The 11,821-nt window shown below is 42.9% G+C and overlaps 1 protein-coding gene across 1 annotated transcript; it reads right to left on the reverse strand.

Moving 5' to 3' along the window:
• Positions 1-7,291: 7,291 nt before the first annotated feature.
• Positions 7,292-11,382, reverse strand: si:dkey-238o13.4 (uncharacterized protein LOC560780 homolog). The gene is made up of 6 exons (XM_039018089.1): positions 11,223-11,382; positions 10,257-10,364; positions 9,971-10,110; positions 9,649-9,745; positions 9,307-9,431; positions 7,292-8,056 (listed from the first exon to the last, which is right to left on the reverse strand). Exons 1-6 carry the CDS (start codon positions 11,305-11,307, stop codon positions 7,880-7,882), a joined length of 732 nt encoding a protein of 243 aa, XP_038874017.1. The 5' UTR covers positions 11,308-11,382; the 3' UTR covers positions 7,292-7,879.
• Between the last annotated feature and the right edge of the window lie 439 nt (positions 11,383-11,821).

The raw sequence follows: 11,821 nt of genomic DNA on the forward strand, positions 1-11,821 counted from the left end.
AATGGTACAGCAAACTCTTAATACCTGTTTTTTTTACTGAAGTTATTTTTATATTTTTTCTGTTTCCAATGTGTTTGACATACTAAAATAACTGTGCCACCTACTGTCAGGATTCTGTCTTTTGAAGCCTTCTGTGAAAATTGTAACATTTTTGTTCGTTATTTGGCTCTTGAAGACTTATGAACATGTAGGTTAGTTTGAGTCGGAATCAATATCACATTTATTTATATAGCCCTTCTTACAGCAGCTGATATCTCAAAGTGCTGTACAGAAACCCAGCCTAAAACCCCAAACAGCAAGCAATGCAGGTGTAGAATCACGGTGGCTAGGAAAATCTCCCTAGAAAGGCCGAAACCTAGAGGAACCAGGCTATGAGGTCAATATGCTATTTTATTGGAGAAACCACAATAAACCTTCATCTTAATTTGTGTGGAGTGTCTTGGACTGGGTGGTTATTATGAATGTGTGTGTGACAAGTCCTATACAGTCGTGGCCAAAAGTTTTGAGAATGACACAAATATTAATTTTCATAAAGTCTGCTGCCTCAGTTTGCACGATGGCAATTTGCATATACTCCAGAATGTTATGAAGTGATCAGATGAATTGCAATTCATTGCAAAGTCTTCCTCTGTCAACCATGGTTACCTGCAAGGAAACACGTGTCGTCATCATTGCTTTGCACAAAAAGGGCTTCACAGGCAAGGATATTGCTGCCAGTAAGATTGCACCTAAATCAACCATTTATCGGATCATCAAGAACTTCAAGGAGAGCGGTTCAATTGTTGTGAAGAAGGCTTCAGGGCGCCCAAGAAAGTCCAGCAAGCGACAGGACCGTCTCCTAAAGTTGATTCAGCTGCGGGATCGGGGCACCACCAGTACAGAACTTGCTCAGGAATGGCAGCAGGCAGGTGTGAGTGCATCTGCACGCACAGTGAGGCAAAGACTTTTGGAGGATGGCCTGGTGTCAAGAAGGGCAGCAAAGAAGCCACTTCTCCAGGAAAAACATCAGGGACAGACTGATATTCTGCAAAAGGTACAGGGATTGGACAGCTGAGTACTGGGGTAAAGTAATTTTCTTTGAATCCCCTTTCCGATTGTTTGGGACATCCGGAAAAAAGCTTGTCCGGGGAAGACAAGGTGAGCGCTACCATCAGTCCTGTATCATGCCAACGGTAAAGCATCCTGAGACCATTCATGTGTAGGGTTGCTTCACAGCCAAGGGAGTGGGCTCACTCACAATTTTGCCTAAGAACACAGCCATGAATAAAGAATGGTACCAACACATCCTCTGAGAGCAACTTCTCCCAACCATCCAGGAACAGTTTGGTGACGAACAATGCCTTTTCCAGCATGATGGAGCACCTTGCCATAAGGCAAAAGTGATAACTAAGTGGCTCGGGGAACAAAACATTGATATTTTCGGGCCATGGCCAGGAAACTCCCCAGACCTTAATCCCATTGAGAACTTGTGGTCAATCCTCAAGAGGCGGGTGGACAAACAAAACCCCACAAATTCTGACTAACTCCAAGCATTGATTATGCAAGAATGGGCTGCCATCAGTCAGGATGTGGCCCAGAAGTTAATTGACAGCATGCCAGGGCGGATTGCAGAGGTCTTGAAAAAGAAGGGTCAACACTGCAAATATTGACTCTTTGCATCAACTTCATGTAATTGTCAATAAAATCCTTTGACACTTATGAAATGCTTGTAATTATACTTCGGTATGCCATAGTTACATCTGACAAAAATATCTAAAGACACTGAAGCAGCAAACTTTGTGGAAATTAATATTTGTGTCATTCTCAAAACGTTTGGCCACGACTGTAGGTTCTAACTATAAAGAAGTTGAGGAAAAATGTTTCCTTTTGAGAATGTGTTAATTCCCATTCAAACTCACTTCTCCTGATACGATATGCCCAATAAAAATTTGAAACAGTCAGCCAAATCCTTACACAGCCCTGCTACATGCCCCTCCCTTCTGCACAAAGTGCGTCGACTGACTCTAGAGGGTAATGCATTAGGATGAAGATTTGTTTAGAAAAGGAAGACTTAGCCCCAGACAGAGTGGTTGGGGCAGTGTAAACCTGACAGAGCTGTGTGCTGGAGGCTGGGCAGGGAGAAGGAGAAGACTCTGTCGGGCAGATGGCTGGACTGTTCAGAGAGTTTCCGGACCAGAGGAGAAAACATGTCACTCTGAATCAGGAGGAGTCTGTAGACAACCTCCCCCAACCCGGAATACCCTCTCCCTCGCCTGTGGAGAACATGAATAACTTTAATGCAGATCTCTTGCTCACTGCAAGTCCCGTTGAATCTCTTCCAGTCCACTTACCTTGTCACCTACATAAAAGATGAAATCCCTGTCAGAGCCCGGGTCCTATCAGGGCCCATTATGCCATAACAGACTGTACTCAGTCCAAGCCTTCTCTCATTGCAAGACACAATCCCTGCACCATTCCAACAATCACTGCTCCAACATTTTGTCGGCCCCCCTCTTGACAACGGAGAGAAAAAAAGGCGTCAGAGTTAATTTCCTTACAACAGGCCTACAATCGCTCAGTCCAGCCTCTCTCAGCCTATTGCGGACAGTCTGAGCACTGATGGAGGGATTATGCGTTCCTGGTGTAACTCTGGCAGTTGTTGTTGCCATCCTGTACCTGGTGTGATGTTAGGATGTACCGATCCTGTGCAGGTGTTGTTACACGTGGTCTGCCACTGCGAGGACGATCAGCTGTTTGTCCTGTCTCCCTGTAGCGCTGTCTTAGGCGTCTCACAGTACGGACATTGCAATTTATTGCCCTGACCACATCTGCAGTCCTCATGCCTCCTTGTAGCATGCCTAAGGCACATTCCTGCAGATGAGCAGGTACCCTGGGCATCTTTCTTTTGGTGTTTTTCAGAGTCAGTAGAAAGGTCTCTCTAGTGTCCTAATTTTTCATATATGTGACCTTAATTGCCTATCGTCTGTAAGCTGTTCGTGTCTTAACGACCATTCCACAGGTGCATGTTCATGAACTGTTTATGGTTCATTGAACAAGCATGAGAAACAGTGTTTAAACCCTTTACAATGAAGATCTGTGAAGTTATTTGGATTTTTACGAATTATCTTTGAAAGACAGGGTCCTTTTTTTGCTGAGTTGTGTTGTGACAAGTTGTGTTGTGACAAGGTATGGGTGGTATACAGAAGACAGCCCTATTTGGTAAAAGACCAAGTCCATATTATGGCAAGAACAGCTCAAATAAGCAAAGAGAAATGACAGTTCATCATTACTTTAAGACATGAAGTTCAGTCAATCCGGAACATTTCAAGAACTTTGAACGTTTCTGTAAGTTCAGTCGCAAAAATCATCACGCGCTATGATGAAACTGGCTCTCATGAGGACCGCCACAGGAAAGGAAGACCCAGAGTTACCTCTGCTGCAGAGGATAAGTTCATTAGAGTTACCAGCCTCAGAAATTGCAGCCCAAATAAATGCTTCACAGAGTTCACGTAACAGACAAATCTCAACATCAACTGTTCAGAGGAGACTGCATGAATCAGGCCTTCATTGTCGAATTGCTCCAAAGAAACCACTACTAAAGAGCATCAATAAGAAGAGAAACAAGCAATGGAAATTAGACCGGTGGAAATCTGTCCTTTGGTCTGATGAGTCCAAATTGGAGATTTTTGGTTCCAAACGCCGTGTCTTTGTGAGACGCAGAGTAGGTGAATGGATGATCTCCGCATGTGTAGTTCCCACCGTGATGCATGGAGAAGGAGGTGTGATGGTGTGGTGTGCTTTGCTGGTGACGCTGTCAGTGATTTATTTAAAATTCAAGGCACACTTAACCAGCATGGCTACCACATCATTCTGCAGCGATACGCCATCCCATCTGGTTTGCGCTTAGTGGGATTATCATTTGTTTTTCAACAGCACAATGACCCAACACACCTCCAGGCTGTGTGAGGGCTATTTGACCAAGAAGGAGAGTGATGGAGTGCTGCATCAGATGACCTGGCCTCCACAATCCCCCGACCTCAACCAAATTGAGATGGTTTGGGATGAGTCGGACCGCAGAATGAAGGAAAAGCAGCCAACAAGTGCTCAGCATATGTGGGAACTCCTTCAAGACTGTTGGAAAAACATTCCAGCGAAGCTGGTTGAGGGAATGCCAAGATTGTGCAAAGCTGTCATCATGGCAAAGGGTGGCTACTTTGAAGAATCTCAAATATAAAATATATTTTCATTTGTTTAACACTTTTTTGGTTACTATAATATTCCATATCAAATCAAACTTTATTTGTCACATGCACCGAATACAACAAGTGCAGACTTTACCGTGAAATGCTTACTTACAAGCCCTTAACCAACAGTGCAGTTCAAGAAGAGTTAAGGAAATATTTACCAAGTAGACTAAAATAAAAAGTAATAATATAAAAGTAACATAATAAGAATAACAATAATGAGGTTATATACAGGGGGCACCGGTACCGAGTCAGTGTGCGGGGGTACAGGTTAGTTGAGGTCATTTGTACATGTAGGTGGGGGTGAAGTGACTATACATAGATAATAAACAGCGAGTAGCAGCAGTGTACAAAAGGGGGGGTCAATGTAAATTGTCCGGTGGCAATTTTATTAATTGTTCAGCAGTCTTATGGCTTGCGGGTAGAAGCTGTTGAGGAGCCTCTTGGTCCTTGACTTGGCGCTCTGGTACCGCTTGAGAAACAGTAGCTGAGAAAACAGACTATAACTTGGGTGACTGGAGTTTCTGACAATTTTATGGGCTTTCCTCTGACCCTCTGTAGCGCCTTACGGTCAGATGCCAAGCAGTTGCCACACCAGGCTATGATGCAACCGGTCAGGATGCTCTCGATGGTGCAGCTGTAGAACTTTTTGAGGATCTGGGGACCCAAGCCAAATCTTTTAGTCTCCTGAGTGGGAAAAGGTTTTGTCGTGCCCTCTTCACGACTGTCTTGGTATGTTTGGACCATGATAGTTTGTTGGTGATGTGGACACCAAGGAACTTAACTCTCGACCCGCTCCACTACAGCCCCGTCAATGTTAAGGGGGCCTACTCGGCCCGCCTTTTCCTGTAGTCCGCGATCAGCTCCTTAGTCTTGCTCACATTGAGGGAGAGGTTGTTGTCCTGGCACCACACTGCCAGTTCTCTGACCTCCTGCCTATAGGAGGCCTACCACTGTTGTGTCATCAGCAAACTTAATGATGGTGTTGGAGTTGTGTTTGACCACGCAGTCGTGGATGAACAGGGAGTACAAGCCATAGTGTAGCACTATGTGTTATTTCATAGTTTTGATGTCTTCACTATTATTCTACAATGTAGAAAATAGTACAAATAAAGAAAAACCCTTGAATTAGTAGGTGTGCCCAAACGTTTGACTGGTACTGTATATATATATTCACATATAGTCACACCCCTTGACTTTTTCAACATTTTGTTGTTTTACAGCCTGAATTCAAAATGGATTAAATATACTTTTTTTCTCACCCATCTACACACAATAACCCAGAATGACATTGTGAAAAATGTTTTTAGAAATGTTTGCTGATTTATTGAAACTGAAATACCGAAATATTTAATTGACATTAAGTATTTACACCCCTGAGCCAATACATGTTAGAAGCACCTTTGGAGGTGCAGCAGCAGAATTCATGATGGGGGACACTGAGGGATTCCCTTTAACTAGAATGGGGGGTGGCTGCTGCTATAACCTGGACAGATAACAATCCAGACCCCAAGGACTGCACCACTGGTTGTCTGTTATATCAGCCTATAACCATGTGTGGGGTGTAGTGCCCTTGCTCTATTGTGTGATCTATACCAGCGGGAGCAGCAATAGGAAGCCCTAGGATGACATTGTAGGGCTGAACTTGACTTGACCATGGCCAGTGCCCTGGAAAGCATGAATGACAGCTACCCAGTGCATTTGTCACTGCCTGCTGACATCTACTGTTCACGTCAATATTGGGAACTTACCTGATAAACTATGTGTGTGGCCACGCCCTGATGATGGTTGCATGCAATTAGCTGCCATTTCCATCTCCCTCTGACCTCAGAGCTGGCCACAGATGTGACAAATGTCTTTGGAGTGAGTAAACCTATCACTGGTTTCCAAAAACACCAAATGACCATCTGTTTTTAATAGATACAGAATTAAACAGATCACTCTGCTCTCTCTGTCATCACACTACTCTAGGAGTTGTTCCCCTATCTGTCATATGTTGGACTACACACACACGTCATCGTAACTAAGATTAATTGTAACTAAGACACACACAAACACTTGCATGTGCTTAAATGATACACACGCACACATGTTCTTATACGAAATTGAAATGGTATTTTCCCAGTTTCCCAGAATGTATCAAGTTAATCTGTTGCCTGTCTGTTTGTCAGCCTGATTGTATGTTGTGGTGTCTTTTGGCCTGTGAATGTGAGGCATGTGTTTTTAGAAATGTTAAACTAAATAAGCGTTTTGGTAAGGACTTGCTACACTCGCACGGAAAGGGGAGCATGATACGGCCAACGTCTCATATTTGTTTTTCCGTCTGTTTCAATAGTTCAATCCCTCAGCTGATTCCTATGTTTTGAGGAGTGTGGGTCAGTCCAATTTTTTTCTCAAAACCAGAGGGGAAATTTGACGCCCACTTTAACTGTTCTGCTTTGCTCCTTACCATGGCTTCAGCCTGTCCTAAGTGATTTGTTGTGTCATCAGGTATAGGCCCAGCCCAGGCATTAACATATTACACTTAAGTAGTGCAATTAATCAGCTGCATTTGAATCAATTTCAGTACTTTTTGAATTACATCTGTAGTTATGTCTGCTCGGTCTACTGCAATGCCTCTTAATGATATGTCAAATGAGGTCAGGTGCCATAGAACCATCATAATACTCTTTCTTCTCCTTAAAATGTTACCTTTGTCCTTTTCCCATACATTCAAAAATCCCTTCTCACCCTTCTTCCTCCTCCCTTTGCCCTCTTTTAGAGGCTGATTCACAATTTGACCTGCCTTGTAAGAACTTGTAAGCCCACTACCATCCCTCCTTGGTCTCTCCCTACAAAATATTAATATTTTTCTATTAGAATAAGAAAGGGCATCATAGGAGGGTATGTAGGCATTAGTGTATGTAAATGTTTTGTGTGATGGAGTGAGAGACTGGCGGATTCTCCCCCGCTGTTCTTTCAAAGTTGGCCTAATTGAGCTGTCAGCCGACACGGTCAAAACAAAACCACTGCCAACAACCTCTGACCCAACTGCATAAGCCCCCCTCATTTAGTTAGCGTTGCCTTGACACAATTCAGGTTTCTTTATTGGCATAACAAATATACATTCTTGTTGCTTAAGCATGTATGCCATTAACAGAACAGTAAAACAAAGACAATGCACTCTGTGATATTTATTTTCCCTCTATCAGACCTCCCACCGCATTGTTTATTTATGGGATGTGCTGTCCCAGATAAAGGGGTTGGGTGGAGGGCGCCTGTTAACAGGACAGAGAGTCACGCTAGGGGGACAGAAATGTGCCACCCCCCCAGTCTACCCTCCCTGTCCCCACGCCGTCTTTTGCTGCCTCATCTCAGAGTCATCCTGCACTTCCCCAATAGAGAGCATCTAAATAATCTACTGTGCACCTGCACAGTTCCATTGACATCCAGGAAGGTAGTGCATTATGTGGTTATTAGTGCATGAACACTGGAACAATTAAGGACTATGCAGAATCTGGCATGAATTCACAAAGCTTGGCATCTTCCTTACAGGGTTAGGGTTATAATATGACATGCAAAGAAAATCACATTACTGACTATACAGTAAAATGGATGTGGAATGACTCAAGCACTATAGTTGAGTCTGCAGGGACTTATGACAGAGCAGGGAAGCCTTAAAGGTTACCCTCGAGAATGACGTTTTTTAAGTCTGCCGGGGAGTTGACAGGGAACACTGTGTGGGTGGTGTTCCTTCTCTCCACCAACGTGGCCACAGCCTCACCAAGGTCCAGGTGGTTCAGATAACCAGGAGCCATGCGCTCTGCAGGAGCCACACCTGTGTTGATCTTTACCTGAGAGAGCAAGTGAATGGAAGCCAGTTGGCATTGGTTAACAGTGGTGTAAAGTACTTAAGTAAAAGTACTACTTAAGTTGTTTTTTAGAATCTATTTATATTTTTGACTCCACAACATTCCATAAGGTGCTTTTTATGCCATATATTTTCCCCTGACACCCAAAAATATTCGTTACATTTAGCAGGACAGGAAAATTGTCCAGTTCACGCACTTATCAAGAGAACATCCTACAGCCTCTGATCTGGCGAACTCACTAAACACAAATGCTTCGTTTGTAAATTATGTCTGATAGTTTTGTGCCCCTGGCTATCCATAAATTTAAAAAATTGCACTGTCTGGTTTTCTTAAAGAATTTGAAATTATTTATACTTTATTAAAAGTATATTTTAGCAAATACATTTACTTTTGATACTTAAGTATATTTAAAACCAAATAGTTTTAGACTTTTACTCAAGAAGGATTTTACTGACTTTCACTTGTCATTTTTCTTTTAAGTATGACAATTGGGTACATTTTCCACAACTGTTGGTTAATGATAGTGTACAGCAGATTGGCTGAGTGTACAAAACATTAGGAACACCTAATATTGAACTGCACCACTTTTTGCCCTCAGAACAGTATCAATTAATCGTGGCATGGACTTTTCAAGGTGTTAAAAGTGTTCCACAGGTATGCTGGCCCATGTTGACTCCAATGCTTCCACAGTTGTGTCAAGTTGGCTGGATTTCCTTTGGGTGGTGGACCATTCTTGATACACTTGGGAAACTGTTGAGCATGAAAAACCCAGCAGCATTGCAGTTCTTGACACAAACCGGTGAGCCTGGCACCTACTACAATATCCTGTTCAAAGGCACTTAAATATTTTGTATTGCCCATTCACCCTCTGAATGGCACACATACACAATCTGTCTCAATTGTCCCAAGGCGTAAACATCCTTCTTTAACCTGTCTCCTCCCCTTCATCTACACTGATTGAAGTAGATTTAACAAGTGACATCAATAAGGGATCATAGATGTCACGTGGATTCACCTGGTCAGTCTCATGGAAAGAGCAGTTTTGTATACTCAGTGTATATGAACCAACAAGACAAGGGAAGGGTGTATTCAGGATCACAATGTTGCAGACAACTTTTACTGGCAATTGCTATTTGGGTAGATTGAGACAAGTTCTGCAACTGATAGCTAGTGTATATTAAGGATCATGCTAACTAAACAATGGGAGTTTACATTATAGAACTTGGCCACACCTGGTTGAGTTTACAAGGCACTTCTGGGTACTCCTCTCGTAGTACCTGACAAAATGCCAGGGTGCTGGCGGCGCCAACAGTCAGGAACCCTGTACCTGGCATCAACAGCTTCTCTCCAGCACCACCTGCAGCACAGCACACATCACTGCCCAATAACCCCCAAGCCATACTCAGCATAATGTGCAAGGATAAAATCTTGTGTTATCAAGCGGGGAAGAAAGTTGTTCCTCAAGACGTGTACTAACAGGTGTTGCCGATGTCGCTCAAATGGTCCAATCACTTTCACAGAACACACACTACTGTACTGGCTGGGATGAGGAAGGGCCCAGGTGGGAGACTCACCTGTGATAAAGGTGTAGGTGCAGTTGGGGTCGTCTCTCACCAGCGGAAAGAAGACCTTCCATGATACAAAGGTGCTAAACAGCAATGTCTCAATCACCTATGGGTGGATGAGAAGTATTAAAATAGATTAATACAGATTAAAGTAGTGAGAGAGGAAGAATTCAAGACGAGAGGGAAATCTAAATAGATGTGGAACTAACAGAAAAGAGAGGAAGGTTGTGGAGTGCAGATTTAAAACTATGAAATCATGACAGTTTAACAGATAATGGGGATGGTAAACTCTGGATCATGGATTAGTCAGTGAGGTGTGTTGAAGACTCACCCAGTGCAGTTCTTTCAGAGTCTGGGTATGTGGAGGTCCACCCTGCCACCAGCTGAATCCCAGAGATGACACAATGTCTGTCACCTTGCCAACAGACTTCAGAAGGGCGTGCTTGACCACCTCTGCCCCCTCCTCTGAACCTGAGACGAAGAGTAACAGAGTTTGAGAGGTGTTTCCATACATTACTTTTTGGGGATATGGGATACATTCAACAATACTCTCATTTCTAAAATATGTCTATGTCAAATGTTGTCACCTGCCAAGGAGTGTGAATGGGTGCTCTTACCAACATTCCCGACTAGGGTAGTGAGGTTGTCTCGGACGGAGGGCGAAACAAACCCCCTGAGCTTCTCTAATCTGCTGTTGTCTCTGGAGATGACAGCCACCTTGAAACCTTGAAACATGGACAGTACACAGTCACAATCAGGCAAACAGAAGGGTAATTTTGCTGCAGTAGATGGGTTTGCTTATTGCTAAATATTTTATTTAACATTGTAGAGTGTCATGGACAATATATTATACTATTCAACAAAACACAATTTTCAAGAAACCAGAATGTTCACTTGACAAGTGATGGACACTTAAGGCAACTGTCACCTGAGGAATGACAGTGTGGTATAAATTTAAAAAAGGGCTATACCAATCAATCAACTCGTCGTGGTATTTCGATTCACCATACATTTTATTATCTATCGCGTCTATCGCGACCTATGTGAACGTTAAACCAAGATACACAGGCTTATGCTAGGCTACCAGCACTTTTGAAGAAATACAACAATGTATTCACATTGCTCCCGATGTTAACTGCTAGTTGGAGTTCAAGACAACATCAAGTTTTTGGACATTCTTAGGAGAATCACAACTTGAAATCTGTGCGTAAAGGAGAGGCCGGTTATTTTACGCGCGGTGACAATTCACCTTGGCAACGAACGGGAGCCTCATCTTTTTTTCCCCTCAATTACTCAAAAATCGTTTATCTATTACCCAACATAACTTGAGAAACACAAACAAAACAACTACTTCCTAGCAGAGCCAATTTGATCCACCCAACAACGACCAATGGCAAGTGGCGCACACAGCATAAGATTTATTAGACCTCTTCATATATCCTACATATTTTGCACGCAGGAAATTATAGATTATGTTGCAATATTTAATCCTGCCCATTAACCGTGGGCGGGGGCATTGTCTTGAGGCAGGTGTAATGGTTTCAAGACTCCATATGCTCCTTATCTCAATAAGGACATCTTACCTTTGTCGAGGAGTGCTTTAACTATTCCAGAGCCCACTGTTCCTGCTCCACCGAGAGCTAACACAACTCTGTCCGCGTTTGACATGCTGAATAGGTCCAAAGGACTGTACAAAGGAATTTAAACACCGCTGACAGTCTGAGTCTATGGAGAGTACTTTGTACCACCCGGGACCTTTAAACAAATAACAAGGGCCACAGTTCCGCCCTTTTACCAGTGTCACTGAAGCCACGCCCGTATCAGGTGAAAGAACAACGGCAAAACCAAATTGACCTCCCATCTCCCTTCTCCCCTTTCACTTCTCTCTCTCTGTCTCTCTCTCTTTCTCGCAAATATTACAGATATTTAATATATTAAATTCATAGGCTGTATTTTGAGTATGTATATTTCTTTAAATTAACATTTAAATAAAAAATGCAAATAAATTTCTTATTAATTAATGTAGTATGAATATTCATAATTTTTTTGTTCATTCCGATTCAGTGGGTCTTCACTAGTTAACACAGCCACAAAGGAATAAACCCCGCCCAGAGCCATGTATTTAGCGAGTTTGGCCAAGGCAGTTTCAACATTATGATGCATTAACATGACACTTCAACAT

This window comes from Salvelinus namaycush, chromosome 21, assembly GCF_016432855.1.
Source record: "Salvelinus namaycush isolate Seneca chromosome 21, SaNama_1.0, whole genome shotgun sequence".
Classification (NCBI taxonomy): domain Eukaryota; kingdom Metazoa; phylum Chordata; class Actinopteri; order Salmoniformes; family Salmonidae; genus Salvelinus; species Salvelinus namaycush.

What these genes read in the sequence shown, in the direction of transcription:
- si:dkey-238o13.4 (XM_039018089.1), bottom strand. Translation starts at nt 11,307, where the DNA reads ATGTCAAACGCGGACAGAGTTGTGTTAGCTCTCGGTGGAGCAGGAACA. An exon ending in TACCCTAGTCGGGAATGTTG is followed by an intron (nt 10,111 to 10,256) that starts GTAAGAGCACCC and finishes TCTTCGTCTCAG; the next exon opens with GTTCAGAGGAGGGGGCAGAG. An exon ending in TGCCTTGTAAACTCAACCAG is followed by an intron (nt 8,057 to 9,306) that starts GTGTGGCCAAGT and finishes TTGCTCTCTCAG; the next exon opens with GTAAAGATCAACACAGGTGT.